The sequence below is a fragment of the Hippichthys cyanospilos genome, chromosome 1 (genome assembly GCF_059441005.1).
Source record: "Hippichthys cyanospilos isolate Australia breed blue-spotted pipefish chromosome 1, RoL_Hcya_1.0, whole genome shotgun sequence".
Classification (NCBI taxonomy): Eukaryota; Metazoa; Chordata; class Actinopteri; order Syngnathiformes; family Syngnathidae; genus Hippichthys; species Hippichthys cyanospilos.
The window spans coordinates 12,278,931-12,298,610 of NC_142369.1; the positions used below are offsets into that span (position 1 = coordinate 12,278,931).

At 40.5% G+C, this 19,680-nt stretch overlaps 2 protein-coding genes across 2 annotated transcripts; both read left to right on the top strand.

The window, feature by feature from the left end:
* The first annotated feature begins 101 nt into the window (after positions 1-101).
* shld3 (shieldin complex subunit 3) lies at positions 102-3,024 on the top strand. The gene is made up of 3 exons (XM_088422424.1): positions 102-347; positions 1,639-2,111; positions 2,295-3,024. The coding sequence occupies exons 2-3, from the start codon at positions 1,668-1,670 to the stop codon at positions 2,487-2,489; spliced, it is 639 nt and encodes a 212-aa protein (XP_088278550.1). The 5' UTR covers positions 102-347; positions 1,639-1,667; the 3' UTR covers positions 2,490-3,024.
* Positions 3,025-4,329: 1,305 nt separating this feature from the next.
* On the top strand, positions 4,330-19,648 carry LOC148429232 (phosphatidylinositol 3-kinase regulatory subunit alpha-like). Its single transcript, XM_088411900.1, has 17 exons — positions 4,330-4,526; positions 6,230-6,678; positions 9,374-9,503; positions 9,577-9,669; positions 10,549-10,620; positions 10,701-10,817; positions 11,179-11,380; positions 11,531-11,613; positions 12,957-13,086; positions 13,166-13,264; positions 13,345-13,525; positions 15,955-16,080; positions 16,155-16,297; positions 16,582-16,758; positions 16,843-16,917; positions 17,713-17,883; positions 18,856-19,648. The coding sequence occupies exons 2-17, from the start codon at positions 6,487-6,489 to the stop codon at positions 19,043-19,045; spliced, it is 2,181 nt and encodes a 726-aa protein (XP_088268026.1). The 5' UTR covers positions 4,330-4,526; positions 6,230-6,486; the 3' UTR covers positions 19,046-19,648.
* Positions 19,649-19,680: the final 32 nt, after the last annotated feature.

Here is a 19,680-nt window from a genome sequence, read left to right on the forward strand (position 1 = left end):
AATGAAATTTACGTTGCGGAAATGATCCATGTTGTCTCATTAGGGATGGTCGATCGCTGCGTGGTTCATTCGCGTATCGCGAGAAACTTCGAGATGTTCGGCAGAATGGCCGGTAGTTCGTGTGTGTTAAGAGTTTATTATTTTGTGTGATTACAGTTTATTAAGACCGTCACCGCTTATCTTTTGGCTTGCGAGTAGGGATACGTAACACGCGTCTATGCCTATCGAGCACGAACAAGTCAAATGGATTAATTCTTGCTGCGGGCTTGCGTTAAGTATCGCGAGAGAGCTCGAGATGTCCGTATTTTCTAGAAAATAGACTTCATTTCACCATTTCCAACGTGAAGGTATGTACTTTAAATGTGCGTGCTTCTGCGAAATAAGGTTCGATCGTGCGATGTGTATGCCCACATCTAACTGTTAGCTTCTATTGTCTCACTACCAACGATACAGATTTGACGTTTTACTTGTAAGGTCTTCTCGACAAAATTGCTAAACGCTAACAGCAGCAATGGGTATTATCGTCTACGTTAGCCGGGATTCGTGGAACAGTATTTATTTTGTACGTTTACTAAAGTATTATATTTACTCATTTGTGATATTTATTCCTTTAAAAAATCTGTTTAGCCCAGTTATTCAGTTATTATAACTTTTTTTTGTCCTATCACATTTCAGTCGCATAATGAACACATGTTTAATTTGTCCAGGACTGTCAGAATCAACGAAATTCAGTGATGGCCAAATGAAGCTTTGTGAAGCAATGCAGCTTTGCAGCCAATTGGTTTGCACATGGTTCAAAGCTTTGCAGCCAGTTGGTTTGCACATGGCTCCAAGCTTTGTAGCCAATTGGTTTGCACATGGTTCCAAACTTCATAGTGTTTCGTTTGCTTTATGGCACATCAAGTGGTGCAAAAGCCCAAGTAATCAACATTGTTTAGATTCTATGTCTATTTAAGAGAATGACATGAATGTGTATCTGAACAAAATACAACTAGTGCTATAAGGATTTCTTGTTATTCATTTTTATTTAGAAATAACAGCTTCTCCAGTACTAATCTTACCTTTTTAGAAGCAATCGATAAATATAGATAAGAATTACTTTGTCATTGTGTACAATGAAATTGGGAGCGCTGCCCTGATTGGGGCTCATTAATATGTACAATAAATAGAATAAATTGTATATAAACAACAATAAATAGATTATAACAGAAATCATAGTTTGCCAGAAGTGCAATCGTTATTGTCAGTGTGTTAGAATGTTTTCCCAAACAGGGGAAAATGTTGCTTTTAGCGCAGGTTCCATTGCAACAACGGACGTTTAAAAAAAAAAAAGATTGCAGTTGCACACCTGGGTGTAACAGCAGTCCAAAATCCACAAAGTGTGAGCTGACTGGTGAGCACCTTTGCGTTTTGTGGCCGTTAAATAATTTTAATGTCTGCTAAATAATCACACCACTTTTTGAAGCAGTCACGTTGTCCAACCGGCCAACGAGGCTTCAAAAGTCATCATTTAGTATGTTTCCAAAGTATATATATATATTGCTACGTGATAGTGGTAAGCATTGATAGGTGAATTGACTATTTACCAAGTGCACACCCGGTTCCTGCAATGATGTTTAAAACATTTTGCTGTTTCAGCATGTGCAGGATGAAGATGAGGTGATGTGATGGAGGATGTTGTTCTTCACCATCATCTCGAGAGCTCTGATGGACTGAATGATTTAATTGCAATCACAGAGAAGCTCCTGGCGCCTTTTCCCTGTCGGGTTCCTCCTGTCTTCACGCCATGGTTCTTGCACTCATCAGCACAACGCTCACCACCCATCAGACCAGCCAAACGTGCACCCATTATCAATGTAGGTGATGTAACATGTCACCCAGAGGCTTTAAAAGAAGGTATCTGCAGGATCCCAAAATTGCCCTCCACTGACAAGAGCGTGACAATCAAACGATCCTGGGCCGTGTTGGCTTCCAAAGGCGTGTGCCGCCGTCCGGCATCGCTCTCAAAATGCTTCCGACACACCGTATCCTTGCATGCCTTGCATCCGCACCAGAGGTCCAAATGGGTCATCAGCCAGCACAACTGTGGAGCCACAGGGGATATCGAGCAGGTGAAAACATATCATCTGTATGTGACATCAGTGTGTCTGATGGCTTCAAGAATTTGCAGTTATGCGTTATGCTTATTTTTTTTCATCTTGTGAGATTTGCTTGATACGTTCTACTACCAAACATGCTTTTAGCATATATTCCTGTTGATGTTTGCTAATCCTATATCTTGCTCATCGCCACAGGTGTGGCGGGCTCTAAGCAGAGTTGACGGTTTGCCCACCTGCAACGCCAACATCCAGCGCGAGCGAGGTGAGATCTGGGTGTTTTGCGACGTGGCGTACTCGGAGCAGGTGGGCCACTTCCTAAAGGAGCATCTGCAGCTGTTTGGCAGCATCAGGCTGTGTGTGCACAAGCTGGGAGACATCTTTAGTTTGTAGCGTCCCGCTCTGCACCATGGCAACAGAAAATCACATTTAGCATGTTCCACGTGGAGCTTCAGCTTGCGTCATATGGCAAATATGTCATAAAATGACACTGGAATCTTTTGAAGTTAAAAAAAAAAAAACCTTGGGGAATGTTTCTCAGTTGTGTCGAAAACAATGAAATAATGTGTTGGCAAAGTTTACAAATATTTTTTTTAAATATCTGAAACATGTTGTGTTATGGATAGAGCATCGGGTGATGCTGGAATCATACTGAAATGGCTGGATTGTCACTGCTTTTATTTTTTAGGATCTCTTTTTAAGGTAACTTTCTCTTTTGGACTTGACTGACACATAGAAAGCCAGAGAAGAAGTAAAACTCACAGAATTAATAGTGGCCACAAAATGACCTCATATTCCTTTTATATATATATATATATATATATATATATATATATATATATATATATATAATGAAATTAAACGTCTTGTATTACATTTGAAATGATGAAATTTTAATGTCAAGTCAGTCAAAATTTTAATTGCAAAAATTGTAATATCATGTATTTCTTCATGTACTCATTTTAATGTATTTTATGTTTCCATTAAAGATGATATCATGCACTTTTTTTAAACAATTTAAAACAGTTATGTGTCTTTTATAAATGTTCTCATCAAAATACACCAAGGATCAAGAATTTTACCTTTTTTAGGGTTAAGTCGAGCACTGTGTGGGAAAGAAAGTAGCAAACTAAGAAAATGAAACCATTTTAGTGATGGACACATCTCCAAAGAAAACAAGTACATTATTGTTCAAGGGACGCTAACGCTGTTTAGTTGATTCAATTAAGTGCCCATCGAAAGGCGACTGCACGTTTGTTGATGGATCCAGTATTTCATTACCAGGCCGCAAGAGCCTTTTTGCGCACTCCTGAAATTTTTACCCAGAAACCGAAAGCTGTATTCCCAACTGTTTATAAGCGGTGTAATAATCGGTAGGTAATATTGGTAATTGTTAGCAACACTGCAGCTCTGCTTACCTTTTGACTTAAAATACATTCAACTTTATTTCTTGTTGCTTAAGAACGTTGGCTAGCACTGCTGATGTGTTTATTTGCGGAAAAACTGTCGATGAATATACTGTTTTTTATCGTAATTTATACCCACTGTTATGTAACTGAGTGGTGGCAGAAGGGTGCACTCAGACTTAGTTTCAGACGTCCAGATCTTAACATAAGTTACTTCGTGTTATTTTTAATTTGTGCGCGTGTGAATGAATGTTTATTCAAATTTGCACTTTACTCGCACTGACAAAAGCAGCCTCTGCTTTTTCGTAACACCCCCACCACGCTCGCTTCTTTTTTTTCCCTCTCCACGCTCACGCTCGCTTCTTTGTTGCTACGCAGCCTCAAGCTTGACATGAGAAAACTGGGTTACCGGATGTGACGCAAGAGCCCAGCCTCCCACACCCTACCCAAACGTCTCCAAGACACATTGTTTGTTAAAAATGTATCCAATATTCAGCAAATTGACGAAATATTCGTAAAAATCACACTTGGGTACAACTTTGGGTACTGACAGTGAAAGCATCAGACTGCCCAAGTGTGGACTTGTTTTATTTTGAAAATCATTATAAATTTGACAAATCTTGCGGCGTGTGTCCTCTCGTTCACTCATATCACGCACATCTATCTCTGTGTATGTAATGCTAATAAATTCATTTATTGCATATACTCATGTTAAGTTGTGTAACGTATTTAAACATTAAATTAAACATTACATTAAACATTAAAATTTCGTTTTTTGTTAGTTCTACGTATTTAACTGTGATAGTCCTAGCCGGATGTGCTTCGTATCTGCGATAGCTTCACTTGTCTAGCTGTCTACCAAATCCAGTCGGGACGATCGCGAGAGAGCAATTTTTCAAGTGAAAATACACCAAATTATCGGCTACTTCAACCCCCGGATCACTTCCTATCGTTTCCTGCGCTCGCCAACGCATCATGAAGTCAACTTTGTGTCCTGCTCGACACTCACTGGCAATCTAGAAAGGTGAGGAGAATAGTGGCAGCTGCTAACAGGCTAAGCTAATAGAGGCACGCATTGTGGTTTCCTGTTTCCTTTTTCGTCTTCGTTCTTGCTCCTTGCTGCACTTTCTTGTCGTTTTCTCTCGAAATATCAACAACGACGTTCAAATGACCGCACTCGCAGATGTTTGACACGTAGCCTTCAGAAGACAGTAAATCATTTGTTCGATTTTGTGCACGTCTAAGTAGGTCAGCTGACGCGTGACGTCACAACAGTTGCGACAAGAGCACCAAAGAACAATAAAAAAACTGTATATTTATGATTCGGGAAATGGATGGATGGTAGGATTATAACAAAAAAAATGTGAACTGCAGATATCTGTTGTAAAATCATTTGTGAATGCGTAAAGCGTTTTCTAAGCAAGAAGTCTAAATAACACCCGCTGTGTATATAATATGTATATAATGATAATTAATTCATTCAATGCATATACTCATGTTAAGTTGTTTAAGACCGTTGTATTCACATTTTCTGTAATTAATATACAGTATATATATTGCAAAAAAAACAAAAACAAATAAACGTGATCAAGACAGCTGTGAGGGAAAACATTTATTTATTTTGTAGATACTGCAAACTTAACTGATATTGGTTCAACTTTAATAAATAATAACACAGTAAGCACCATGTTCTTGCTGCAAATGCTTCTGGATTTTGAACGTGTGGATCTGGGTCATCATGTGGTGTGCTTTCTTTGTAGGGGGGGGGGGCTTAATGCTGCTGCAGGCCCTTTTGGCAGCAAGTAAGAAAAAAAATCCATCACTAGAAAATTGAACATTGTATCACCACCTACAATTTGACAAATATAATTTGGATACTCCATATTGATTGTCCTATTCAGAATCCAAAAGAATACGTCTGATCAAATTTTTGGGAAAAGGGATGACATTCATCTCAACATGAGCAGACTTTAATAGACCCCTTTCTAGTCGTTTCTGTTGTGGGTTGGAATTAAGGAAAAGTTAGCTCTCTTGGTTGGAAGTAGGCGTGTGGATGGAAGGAACATTGTGCATAAATCTGCAAAATCCATGTATCTGGAACTGATCAAGGGTATGTTTACAGATTAAGTGAAACGAACATGGAGGAATAGCTGAACTAACCTTTACACAATTCAATTCTTTTTCAGATTTCAGTTTTTCTATCCATAAGTATAAAGCCTATTCACCAAAACAGTCAAATTAGATATTTATGATTGATTGTGTGACTCTTACGCTTTGCTTTAAAATTATGTATGGATGGATAATAACAGTAAAGAATTCTGGTTTAGTGCGAATAATGTATGAATTAAAATAAAATGTAAAGTAATAGTTAAATCATGTCATTTCTAAGCAACACTAATCCAGCAACAGTCATCATTTATCAAGTCTATTGTTTGTAATATTTGTTATTTTTACTTTGCAGTGTTACATTGAATTATATGTGCACCAATTTAGGATTTTTTTATTTTCATGTTAGATATTGTAAAACAGTCATGTTTTGCTTTTGATACCAATTTTACAGTTTTTTTATTGTACGGTTTTTACTGTAAGTGTAGTACTCAGTCTATTTATTAGTTATTGGATTTTACTTTGCCAAATATCATAATCAGAATCAACACGAACAAAAAAAAAAGTCGGGGCCCTTGTTAGTATCGCATTGTCATTACCTGACTTTCTGTCTTTTCGCAGGTATAGCTGTCGTCTCCCGATGTCGCCTCCACCTCAGCTGAGACTCCTGTTCATGAACGGAGACGCAGCTTGCCATCTGGCGCTGGATAACAGGATGACAGGACAATAGCAGACATGGAGACGGGGGAGATGCCATATTTTCTCCCACGCCGTTCTCCACATTAAGCTCTCCCTCTCAGGCTAAATTTGAATTTGCATTCAGGGACTTCTTTTTTTTTTTTTTTTGCTTCGTCAAGCCATAGTCACCCGCTGCCATCATGGCATCGGAGGGCTTTCAATACCGCGCACTGTATGACTACAAGAAAGAGCGCGAGGAGGATATCGACTTGCACGTGGGAGACATGCTGCTGGTCAGCAAGGGGGCGCTGTTGGTGCTTGGTTGCGGTGCCGGCGTCGAGGAGCGACCCTCCGAGATCGGATGGCTGCCTGGCTTCAACGAAACCACCCAGGTATGACGTAGTCACCATAGTAAACACTGTAACACGATTGGATACAAAGAGGGCGTATCAAAAGACCTGTTGGCACAATTGGTGAATTTTTGGCAGTCGTTTAATCATCTCTGTTTTGAACTCGCAAAGCAGGACAAAACACGGCTGCTGCAACTTCACATATACAGTTAATGCGGTTTATCATATTTGCTCATTAATATGCATAAGGTTCGCACTTTTGGACATAAGTTAAAAGACGGCACTCTATATATGTACCCTACTAGTCAGAAAATTTCACTATAAGTTCAAGCACTCTGTGGAACGATTTAAACGTTGGCTGACCTTTCTGAGGAATCAAAAGTGTGAGGAATGAAGGCAGTTTAAGCAGATGGGTAAGATTTATCATCTGATAGCTTTTACGTGTTTTTATAGCTTTTAGTGCTGTTTAGCTAGCAAATCTTAACATTTAGTTTTCAGGAAAACAGAACACATAGTATCACAATTTTTATTTGAACACCAGAAGTCTCCTTTGGGGCTGTAACTTTATCTCCAGGACGTGTTTACCTGGGCTATTTTTTTGTATAGCTGAGGCATTGTAAATAATATACCGGTAACTCTTTCCTGCACTGCTTCCACAAAAAACTATGAGTCCCAACAGAAATGTTTAGAGTCTCTAAAATTGCACAGCTAAAAGGACAAACGAAGTCAAAATTTCAAACTGCATTTACAAGACGTGAGTAAAAACCAACAAAAGCTGTCACAAAATTAGCTTTGCAGCTCTTTGCAGCATGTTGCCTCCGTTATTGCTTCCTTTATATCGCAATCACTGATATAACAGTCCATTTTGGTAGGAAAGTCCGCTTTTTACTTTGAGTGTTTCTTTTTTTTTTTTTTTTTTTAGTTTCAACATCTCTGTTTTGTTCCACTTCTCGAGCTTCTGTAGCGTTTCGTTTTCACTTCTTTACTTTCTGGCTCATTGTTACCTGATTGGGTATTATTTGACTTGCCACTGGTATTTAAAAAAAAAAAACACCGCTGATCCAGAGGCTATGTCTGTCAACTAACTTAAATTTACTTAAAATTATCGACGCAGAGCCAACAGACCGTAAGCTGCATTTTGGTTCATGCTGATGAAACTCACTGCAAATTCCCTTAACAGTTTGTACTGCAGATGAATATGGTTGACTTGACACAAGGAATAACGTTAGCTAACTTAGCATGAACTTAAGACAGACATGCCTAGAATATCAGAATTACATCCATCTATCCTTTTTCTGTAGCCACTTGACCTCATTTGGGTCACAGGCCAGCTGGTGTCTACCCCAGCTGTCTATGGGCAGTAGGCAGGGAACAACCCGAACGAGTTGTCAGCCAATTGCAGGGCACACAAAGGCTAAAAATCATTCACACACCTAATCATCACCTGCTTCTACCTCCTGCGTTCACGGAAGTACATAATGTCAACTGAGGTCGCTACACATGAACAAATTACCATATTAATTAGCCATGTCCGCATTGTTTATGTGGAGTGAATACAGTAGCAACAAATTACTGTACTAAGAAGTATGTGGAATGTGCGCTCTTAACTGAATTAGGTTTTATTGGTTAAATTTTTACTGGAGCCGATCAGTATTTTAACATGTGCCCCAGTGAAATCTGAGTGGCGACGCAGCTGCTTTTAAAGGAAGCCAGACAATGCTTCAAAATAAAATGTGGCAACGTATGAAACGAAAGGCATTGGGGTGATCCTATTTTGGAAGTACTTCCGGAAGCATTGTCGTGAAAACAATCTAGTTGTCATCTATTTGATCATCAAGATTTACACCATGAGGCTTATGACAATTATGTAAACAAAGCTGCGATTTCTCAATTGATGTTCTTTGTTTTCCGCAAGTTCAAAACAAACATGGCGGACGAAGTTGTAAAAAATGTTCGAAAGTCTTCAAGTTTTATTGAATAAAATAGTAGATAGACGATAGACGATGATTAATATTTTGATGTCAAAAAACAATGTTTCCTATGGACACATGTTGATTTGAAAGTATGCATCCCCGTCAAAAATTTTGCGTCGGGGACACACACAAACAAGAGCACTATATATATATATATATATATATATATATATATATATATATATATATATATATATATATATGTTATGTATGTATCTGACATCCATGCTATGCATGCATTTTCTGCCGAGAAAGCTGATGATAAACGTACCTGCTCATATGTTGCACTCGCTTGTTTGGATTTTCAGCTGTTGGTCTATTTCCATCTATTTCCTTCAATGAAATGTCGCACCAAAACAATTGCTGTCTAATGGATTAAGATTCCATATTAGGTGTCACATAAGCACGGCAGTAGAACGCTGGTGTATATGAATACTATGCATTACTCTACTGGAAGAAATGAAAATAGACTAATCATATGCTGAAATTTTATAATAGCCAGCTGCAAACCTGAACTCACATGGCAAACATTCTATCATTTTCTGACTCTCACGTCACTCATATTTTTAAAGACAAACACACTATGCTGAACAACAATAATATATATTGTATAATATATAATACCTGTTACCCCTCATGCTCATTTGGCTGTTTAATAACGTGAAATCAGTTTTAATACGATCAATTCATCAAAAGTGATGGTTCAATTTAGTACTTGATTGTTAAAATATCAGTAAATTACTTTAAATGCTCTTCCCTGGCAGGAAAAGGGTGACTTCCCGGGCACTTATGTGGAATTTGTGGGCAGAAAGAGGATGTCGCCCCCCACGCCCAAGCCCCGCCCACCCAGGCCGCCGTCCGCCGCGTCAATGAGAACCGACTCAGAGTCTGAGGGTGCGTGCGCGTGTGTGCGCGCGTTTCTGTGTGACCATGGCAAACTGACTCATGTTGTGTTGTCCGCTTGCAGGTGCCACGCTGCTAGATCTCCCAGAACACTTTGGGCCGCCCGACACGGCCCCGCCCCTCCTTAGCAAACTGATGGAGGCCATCGAGAGCAAAGGTACGGACACCAGCGTCCGTACGGCGATGGGCTTTCTCAACAAAATTTGGCTTGTAGCTGACTTATCATACATACAAGTCCTGTAACATTTGCGATTGTACATTTTTTTTCTTTAAAATTATAGTAATTATAATTACTATAATAAAAATAACATCATTTAAAGATGAGAAGGACTTATTTTATTTCTAAAATGAATACGGTTTTATTTATTTAAGTATATAATTGGTTATTAGAAAGTTGATGGATTAATACATTATCAGCACTAAACTAACAAACTTTTTAAATAAGCATTTGCAATTTATTTCAATAAATAATTAGCTAACTATTAAATATAAATAAAATGTGGCTCAATGATTAATGTAAAAAAATAACGTATTTGAATTAATTGGCCAATTATACTTGTTACTCGTTTTAACATTTACTTATTTTTGAAAACAACTGATAGAACTATAATTGACTCATTTATAAATTGTACAATTAAAATGACCTAATCTGCAAGCGAACTATTTAACTTACTCATTTGATATTTTTCAAAATAAAGATTGGTTCATTAATTATAAATAAGGTACAGTATTATGCTTTTTATTCATCTTCATCATTATTAGCATAATTAGAATAATTTCACATATTTCAAAATGATTAAGTTAAAATCCAGTAATTGTTAAGTGTAAATAAATTATTCCATAATGGTAATTTAATTAAGAATAAGCAAATGATCAAATTATAGTAAATAGTTGGTTCATTACAATTACATTCATTATAATTAATAAAAATAGTGAGGTATTTTTTGTTAACATAAACAATCTTACAGTTAGACATACCATTTATTCCAAAAGGTAATTGGTTAGATATTTAAAGAAATGTATGTAATGTATGCAGGTGTGGACAGTCCTGGCGTGTACCGCGGCGTCAGCGCAGGAAGTTTGGACACGAGGCAATTGGCCGAAGCCGGTGAGGAAGTCACTCATCCCCGAGCAGGGAGGTTTGACGACGGCCTCCTTTTCGTAACCTCGGGCCATTTTTGTTTTCAGACCTGGAGCAGATGGAGGTGTCGTCCCTGTGCGACGGCGTTGTCCGCTTTTTGCAGGACCTTCCCGGGCCCGTCCTGCCAACTTCGCTGCAGGCCGACATGATCCACACAGTGCAAGGTGTGCCGTCAACTTTCATACTCTCTCTTTTTTTTTAAGGTGTATGTGGCGTGACTTGGTCCATGTTTTTTGCTTGGTTCCTATTGTGGTCCATGTTAGGTTTTTTTTCCTTTCTCGTGTTCTTACATAGGATCCTCATTAGGTTTTTGTATTTTGATGTTTTTCTTGAATGTTATGGTTACTTATTTGTCATTTCTTGACTTGATTTTGATGTTATTTTAATGCGGTTCTTTTTTGTTTGTTTTACTGTTTTTTTTTTTTTTCTGAAATAGTTCTTGGCATAGTTTGCAGACTCTGAGTATGTTTTTTCTTTGACATGGTGTCTTATGCCAAACTTTACACTGCTGTTGTCCACCTTCAGAGGTCAGAGACCCAGAGGAGTGCGCCCGGGTGCTACTGGGTGTGGCCAGCTCTCCAACTTGCGCCGCCCAGTACGGCCTGACCTTCCTCAGCGTGGTGCGACACCTGTCACGACTGTGTGTGCACGCTGCTCGCAACCAGCTCAGCGTCCGAGGCCTCGCTGAAACTTTCAGCCCATTGCTTTTTAGACATAGCACTGCAGGGTTAGTGTATTTACATATACCTATTTAGACTGTAGTTGTAAAGCAATACTTGCATCTGTGTGAAGAAGCTTGAATTTTTAACAATACAGCTTTTGCAGTTCAAATAATTTTCTTCCGATGAAGTAATGAATCATGAACTTGGGGTTTCAGGTGTGAGTCAGGTCCAGACCCTCTGATCCAGGTCCTGGAGATTCTGATCAGCAGCGAGCTCAACGTGAACCAGGCTGCTCCAGGTAACATGCTAAATTACTTGCTAACTTCTTTCCCAGCTGAAAGTGTCACTCGAGCTCTCTCTGTCATAGACATGTCTTGTCAGTCATGTACATCACAGTTGTCACTCAGGTACTCTGACAATGAAGTGAAGATGTCACTTGTCAATCAGTTCATGGATTGGAAGATAGAGATGTGTCGTTTTTGTCAGATACGGTGAGATGAGTCAATAATTGGCCACTTCAGAAATGATTACATCATTGCTTCACCATGATGCGGAAGAGGCGGGGGATTAATAAAGAGAGGTGATGTTGCCGTGGCGATATCACAGCTGCCTGGGGATTGGTAGAGGGCGAGCGGTGATGTCACACATCTCCAAGCCGCTCTCTTTAGGGCTGCCTCTCAGACTCGCCGACAGGAAGTGGCAGACTGGAACTCGTGACAAAAGCGTGTGGATGCTTGCCGCCAAAAACGGCAACAGCAGCACGACGATGCGTGTTTGAGCTGAAGGCGAATGCGCATGGAGCATCAGGAGTCTCCTAGGGGGCGGGACAGGATTCTTAGTTACATCAACATGAAGAGTCCAGGTAGGACACTATCTGGTTCAGAAGAAGCAACTGAGGTGTTAAGTACTCGAAGATGAGAAGGGAAATCTGAAATGTAAATGTTCCTTTTTAGTCTTTTCACACCTATTTTGCTGTGTTTATGTTCAGAACAAATCGCTGCCTTCAGGAGAAGTATTTGGTTTGCTGCCAAAAGCACATTTCATTAAGCCACTGTGTTGAAGTGAGGAGAGGGGCTTCATTTAGAAAGCCCATTAAACTTTTTTTTTTTTTTTTAATGTAGAGCTTTGCCTATTTTTGAAGCAGTGCTCAATCATGAATGGTTCTAGACTTGGTTATTGTTGGCATTTTTTTTAATCAATTGGTTCGTCTTTTACTTTGATTCCCAATGACTGTTTCTTGGCAATTCTTCTTCTTTGGACTTTGGACTTTCACTTATATAGCGCTTTTCTACCTCAGGTACTCAAAGCGCTTTACACTAACTAGTCATTTACCTACTGATGACGCAGCATCAGGCGCAATTGGGGGTTCAGGGTCTCGCTCAAGGACACTTTGACATGGTCTTGATGGTCGGGGGATCGGACCCACAACCTCTCAGCTGGGAGACGACCACTCTACCACCGAGCCACGCCGCCCCATCTTCCTTTGTTTTTGATTCGTATTATTTGTTCTTTACTCGAATATTGATGTAGTTCATGACTTAGTTCTTCACTCTTACTGAGAGTTTCTTAGTTTTGAGGCGACAAACTTGACACTTTGCGTCTGGAACTGTAACAGAAATATCTTCACCATCTTTGTTTCAGCTCTACCCCCCAAACCCACCAAGTCATGCACGCCGGCCTCGGCATCCGCCTCTGCCTCCGGCACCGCATGCACGTTCAACAACAGCATGGCACTGCATGACGCCGAGTGGTACTGGGGCGACATCTCCAGGTAATGCACACCCTCCTTCCACACAAACACACACATGGTCAAAAGACGCTTCCTGCCATTTCGCCCCTCCCCATTTTAGGGAGGAAGTGAACGAGAAGCTGCGGGACACGGCCGATGGCACCTTCCTGGTGCGCGATGCCTCCACCAAGATGCATGGAGATTACACGCTAACTCTCAGGTGAACGCCATCATCGTCATCACCGTTATCGCCACCAAGACGACTAAGAGTAGTCTGACTGACTGTGTGTGCGTGTGCAGGAAGGGGGGCAACAACAAGTTGATCAAAATTTTCCACCGCGAGGGCAAGTATGGCTTTTCGGACCCACTGACGTTCAGCTCAGTGGTCGAGCTGATCAATCACTACCGGCACGAGTCCCTGGCGCAGTACAACCCCAAGCTAGATGTCAAACTGCTTTACCCAGTCTCCAAGCACCAGCAGGTACAGTTGTCTCTAGGGTTCAACAAAGTCCCAAATAGGCATGGGCCAGTATCTGATTTGGACAATATGAACATGTCACACATCACTCTATGCAAAGCTAACACAGCTTTAAAATTTTAAATCTTGTAGGTAAATAACCTTTTTTTTTTCATTTGAACACAGTCCATAGTTGTATACATACAAAAGTGAAATCAATTCTTAATTTTTTCCAATTAAAACCAAAATATCTGTTTTGTGAAGACAGATAGCGAAAACAAACTGATGTTAGCAATGCTTGCTGTCTGCTTCAGGAGCTAGTTAAGTATTTATTTCAGTCAATGTAGATGTGCATTTTTTTGTAGGTTGTCCAGGCAGTATGATAGTACTATGTTAACTAGTGGTGGGGAAAAACAAAATTAATATTGCAATTAGGCATGGGACGATATCAGATTCTCACTGTATCACTTAATTCAATTTTTTTTCAATTTTGCAAAATTGCATTTTTTCTACATTAAAAAACGTATTTGTTATCAAAATACATAATAAAGCATTTGTTACAGTAACAAACTTTTACCATGCTAAATTAAACTACATACAGTATGTAAATAAAATCAAAACAAACCCTCAGTGAGGAAAACGGGTTTTGCTCACCAATAAACATATACATGAATTATTTCTGATTGAACATTTAATGAAAGTTGAAATAATATAAAATATAAATAATTAAAATTTCTATAAAATAAGTCTAAAGCATCTATAAAGCATAGCTATAATATTTTTAACGGTGACGGTAGTATATTTCAAATCAATAATTCCACTAATATATGCGGGGTGCACATATTTTTTTTCGTGGGTTACTGACATGAATATTAGTTTGGTACACACCCTTTCTATGATAAAAAGTCTTCCTCAATGTCATAAGTCCAACAATTAGGACTTGCGCGGTTCGGGACATTGAACATGCTTGCTTAGCTTTATGAAAGACGATGAGAAAACTATTAGTCTGTGTTGTTCTGCAGTTTGTCTGGCCACCTAGCAAGAGGACGATTAGCTAGTGCTTCTTGATTAGCTTGTTTGTTAGCCATAAGTTGCGCTACATTCGCATGCTCTTTTCTTGCTCGTCAAATAAAGGATGGCTGAAAAATTTCAACCCTGTATTAAACGCACCCATTTTCTCCGCTACCAGAGGAAACGAGCGGTAAATCTTGCACCACATTTAAGTGCGTGTCAAGCCACGGCACATCTTGGAGCCACTTTTCAGGGGCAAAATATGTTCAGCTCAGGGCGAAGTGAAGCATACCACTTAATGTGCATTCTGAATGTGTGGACCATTTAATAATACAATGTGGATACTGTCATTATATGTAGATGAAAGTCTATTCCTCCCACACACGCTCACACAAGCACACTCTCTCTCTTTCGCCCTCTCTCTCACTTTCTTTGCCTCTCCTTTCCTTCATCTCTCACTTTCTTTCTCGCTCTCTCTCTCTCCCTCTCTCTCTCCCTCCCTCCCTCCCTCCCTCCATCACTGCAAGCTTGTAGCTTACTCACAATGCCACCTGTTGTTGTGTGAAAACCAAAAACTTCCCCCACAGCTGACTTCATTTGTTTGTGCTTGAGGAAAAGTTTGATTTTTTTTTTTTCCTTTCGCCAGGTTAAGCCACAGTCAAGCTCACATTCTACCTTGAGCCATATCACGTAAAGCTCCTCATGAAAGTAGCATATGACAACATGTTAGCCACGTTACCTGTGGTAGTTAGCCTCAGGTACTGTATGTGATTTGCTGCTGCAGCATAGGAAGATTCACATATGATACACAATGAGAGCTACCCGTTAAGGCAGATGATGCGGAAGGAGAAAAAAACGGTTTTGATAGATTTGGATGGTCTTAAATAATTGTGACATTTAAAGTCTTGATATATTGCCAATCCGTTTATTGGCCCGTGCTTAATTGCAATATATTGCTGCACTCTCCATCGGATAAATAGTCGATGCACTGATGGCAATTATCGATATTTTATGACATCACACCAACATGAGACTCTTAATAGTTTGTCACCCTCAGTACTTCATCCTGTCTGTGGGCTTGTAAATTGGCATAAAATAAGCAAAAGATGTGGCCGGCAAAGAACAGATGCATAAATCACGGAACATAGGAATATTTACAAACGGAATATGAAAAATGTGGAAACACTTAGGTGTTTATGACACAGATGAAGGAAGGGTCCAAATGTAAAAATGAAATATAACGTCAATGCAACAAACCTTCAAAGCCACCTCGTTTTCCATCATGATCACTTGCTGGTGATAATAACCAAGTCGGCCCAAAATCTCTACTGCTTTTAAAGTGAAGGGAAATTCTTAAAAAAAAAAAAAAAAAAGCTTCAAAACAAACTCATCAGATCATAAATCACTGCTCGCCAACACACCCTTCTTGTGTCCTCTTTCAGGACCAGGTAGTAAAGGAGGACAGCATTGAAGCGGTGGGCAAGAAGCTCCACGAGTACCACCTGCAGTACCAGGAGAAGAACCGCGAGTATGACAGACTCTATGAGGAATACACCCGAACTTCTCAGGTACGCACATGCATACGCATATAATGAGCAGTTTTGTGGCGGTCTGCTTTCTAATGCTGCGATGCCATCCGCAGGAGATCCAGATGAAGCGCACCGCCATCGAGGCTTTTAATGAGACCATCAAGATCTTCGAGGAGCAATGTCAGACACAGGATCGCTTCAGCAAGGAGTACATCGAAAAGTTCCGTCGCGAGGGCAACGACAAGGAAATCCAGAGGTAGGCTGTTGCCGGGGCAACATCCAGCGGAGGCCTGAGAGGTGTTGCTATAGAAACCTGGCCCATAGGAAGAGCAAACCCCCGCCTCTGCTGGTGGAGTTCAAAGCAAGCAACTGCTAGTGTGTCTGCTACTTCATTTGCTATCTTGTGTGCGCTAGCTACAGTGTTGGCTAACATATGTATCCTAGTGAGTCTTGCACATTTCTTGCAGATGTTAAGTGAAGTGTGAAAATGTTTTGTGATGTCCGCCTTCCTTTCATCTTCTCTTGTTCCTCTCGGGTCAGGATCATGGAAAACTATGACAAGTTACGCTCACGCATTAGTGAGATCGTGGACAGCAAGCGCCACCTGGAGGTGGATCTGAAGAAGCAGGCCGCAGACTACCGTGAGATTGACAAGAAGATGAACAGCATCAAGCCAGATCTCATCCAGCTGCGCAAGACTAGAGACTTGTACCTCATGTACGCCACTGCCTCCGAAACCAACAGCGACGCTATGTGATGCTCAGCTAACCGGCACGTCTGTGTTTTTATATGTCTATGCAGGTGGTTGACACAGAAGGGGGTCCGGCAGAGAAAACTAAACGAGTGGCTCGGACTGAAGAATGACACCACGGAAGAGTAAGTCTGCTCACACACAACATGAGCTGACATGACTGTTCATGACACGACAAAACCCGTGACGCACAGTCAAATAACAGAAACAAGGAAGTCATGACATTTGACGCACATACAGTACAACTGGAAGTAACGCGACGTCGTTGACACTACAGGAAGTGACGTGATTTGCAACTGGAAATCAATTGACTCATCAAGAAGCTAATGGTTGTTGACACCCAAGGAAGTTACCTGGTACACACATACCAGAAAGTTGAATGATTGGTGATGAAACAACAAAAACGTAAACAGTAAAATCAAAGTAACATGATAGTTAAAGAAAAAAAAGTCAATGTCAGGATGCGCGTGACATGCCCAAACACACACACTCAGCAGAAAGTCAAAAGGCACAGTCACATCACAACAGGAAATCACATGACAGACACACTTGTGTAACACATTCCACAACACTCACAGATACACATCAGGAAGTCAAATGAAACACACACCTGGAAATCACATAACAGAAACAAGGAAGTCATGACACTTGACACACATGCAGTACGACAGGAAGTAACGCGACATTGACGACGCAACAGGAAATCAATCGACACAGCAGTTACATGACTGGCGACACTCGAGGACGTTACATGAAATGTGCACACATAACAGGAAGTTCCACCATTGGTGATGAAACGAGAAATTCAGTAATAGCAGGAAATCAAAATTCACAGAAAGTCACATATCCAGAAAATCGCATGATCGATTTGCTGGAATGCATTTGATTTGTTTGCTAACCGTACCTGTGGTGGTCCCCAGCGAGTACAGTATGGTGGAGGACGAGGAGGACCTCCCTCACCATGACGAGCGCCTGTGGCGTCTGGGGAACATCAACCGCGGGCAAGCAGAGTCGTTGCTGAGAGGGAAGAAAGACGGAACCTTCCTGGTCCGAGACAGCAGCAAGCCGGGATGCTACGCCTGCTCCGTCATGTATGCGCCTTACTGCCTTTCTATACCTTTTTTACCATCTCCAGTCAGAATTGCCCCCTCAAACACACACACAGTCCTCACTCAGTATCCAGCACCATTTGGAGTTTAGAAAATATATATTATGTGTGTATGTATATAGCCCACTCCAATACGCATTAGTGTGCGTGTGTCTCGTGAATGTATTTTTGTGCGGCGATGTTGTCCCTTTCCAATTTTTTGGATGTATGTTATGTGAGTCGTACATAAGTTTATGTTGTTGACGTTGGGCTATAACCTCATAAGTCATATGTTGGGAAAGCCCCACTGTATTTGTCAGTCCGCATATGTGGGGTGGGTGTTTTTTTTAATATTATTGAGTAGTCTACAGTGTTGAAATTCACTTGCTAACTTTCACAAGGCAATGCTAATGCATGAACAAGCTAATCATTTTGGAGGTCTGAAACGTAACAATTTGGGGGTTATGAGGACTGCGCTTTTGTGTATGTGTGTTCTGCATCCATGTGTTTGTGTGTTCATATGTGCATTTTTGTGTTTTGGTGTGTGTGCGCCTGCATTTTTGTGTGTATGACTGTTTTTTGTTTGTAGGCACATTTGTGTATGCTCGTGTTTGTTTGTGTGTCCAGAGTTTTGTCTTTTCTTGCATATTTTATGATGTGTGCATATATTGAAGTGTTAGTGTTGTGTGTCCATGACTGATTTTTTGCATGCCTATGTGTGCACTTTGGCATGCGTGTGTATTTGCTTTCGACTTTGTGTTTGTGTCAATAAGTTTGGCTGCTAAGCTAACTTAAAACAGGTAAAAAATTGAGCATGCACCTTGTCCCTCCACAAGCGATATACTGCGCTTTCTTTTTGTTTTTTCATTCATAGTTTAGTTAGAAAGCATGACATGATTCTCCTTTTTGAGCGTGTCTTTCTGCGTAGATATTTTTATCTTTACACAACAGTATTATATGTTTTGTGTGCACGCAGGGTGGAAGGTGAAGTGAAGCACTGCGTAATCAACAAAACGAGCACAGGCTACGGCTTTGCCGAACCGTATAACCTGTACGCGTCGCTGAAGGAGTTAGTGCTGCACTACCAGCACACCTCGCTGGTGCAGCACAACGACTCACTCAATGTCACGCTTGCTTTCCCCGTCTACGGCCAGCAGAGGCGCTGACCCAACCCAACAACCTACGTCCCTACTCCATTCCAGCATGACCGACCCGCCCCTTCACGACAAATTGCTGCGACTGTGTTCGAAATCGCTCACTCATTTCCTACTCCCCGAATTTGGTTGTGACCTTTAATATCTATCTTTTTGTTTTTAAATCCTATTGTTGTCATTAGGCAGGAAGGAATGATGCATGATTTTAAAAGGTTCTGAATTATTCATCACTCCTGACTCCTAATCGCTATATAGTGATTTAAGTGAGAAGCCAGCTAGGAATTAGTGAATGATTTGCAACACAGTCTTCTCCTTGTGGTAGAACTTGAGGGATCACTTGGATAGCCTCCTTCCACCCATGGCAGGCTTTCAAAATAAAAGGTACTGAAGTGGCAAAGTCGCACTGTGACATATGGACCGCATCATTCCAAAGACTTTTTTTCTCCAGGACTCAGGTGCTTGTGTCACTTCTGTTTTCCATTCCCACCAGGGGGAAAATTTGAAACATTTCAACACGTCAGTATTTTCCTTCACGCTCTTGTTTTGAAATAACACATAACACTTTAAAGTTGACAACTGTGCACTTGGGATCAATAAACATAAGTTTGTTCCTTATTTTGACAGCGTTGTAATTTTTTTCTCCTTTT

What these genes read in the sequence shown, in the direction of transcription:
- shld3 (XM_088422424.1), top strand. Translation starts at nt 1,668, where the DNA reads ATGGAGGATGTTGTTCTTCACCATCATCTCGAGAGCTCTGATGGACTG. An exon ending in CCACAGGGGATATCGAGCAG is followed by an intron (nt 2,112 to 2,294) that starts GTGAAAACATAT and finishes TCATCGCCACAG; the next exon opens with GTGTGGCGGGCTCTAAGCAG.
- LOC148429232 (XM_088411900.1), top strand. Translation starts at nt 6,487, where the DNA reads ATGGCATCGGAGGGCTTTCAATACCGCGCACTGTATGACTACAAGAAA. An exon ending in AACCGACTCAGAGTCTGAGG is followed by an intron (nt 9,504 to 9,576) that starts GTGCGTGCGCGT and finishes GTCCGCTTGCAG; the next exon opens with GTGCCACGCTGCTAGATCTC. An exon ending in AACGACAAGGAAATCCAGAG is followed by an intron (nt 16,298 to 16,581) that starts GTAGGCTGTTGC and finishes CTCTCGGGTCAG; the next exon opens with GATCATGGAAAACTATGACA.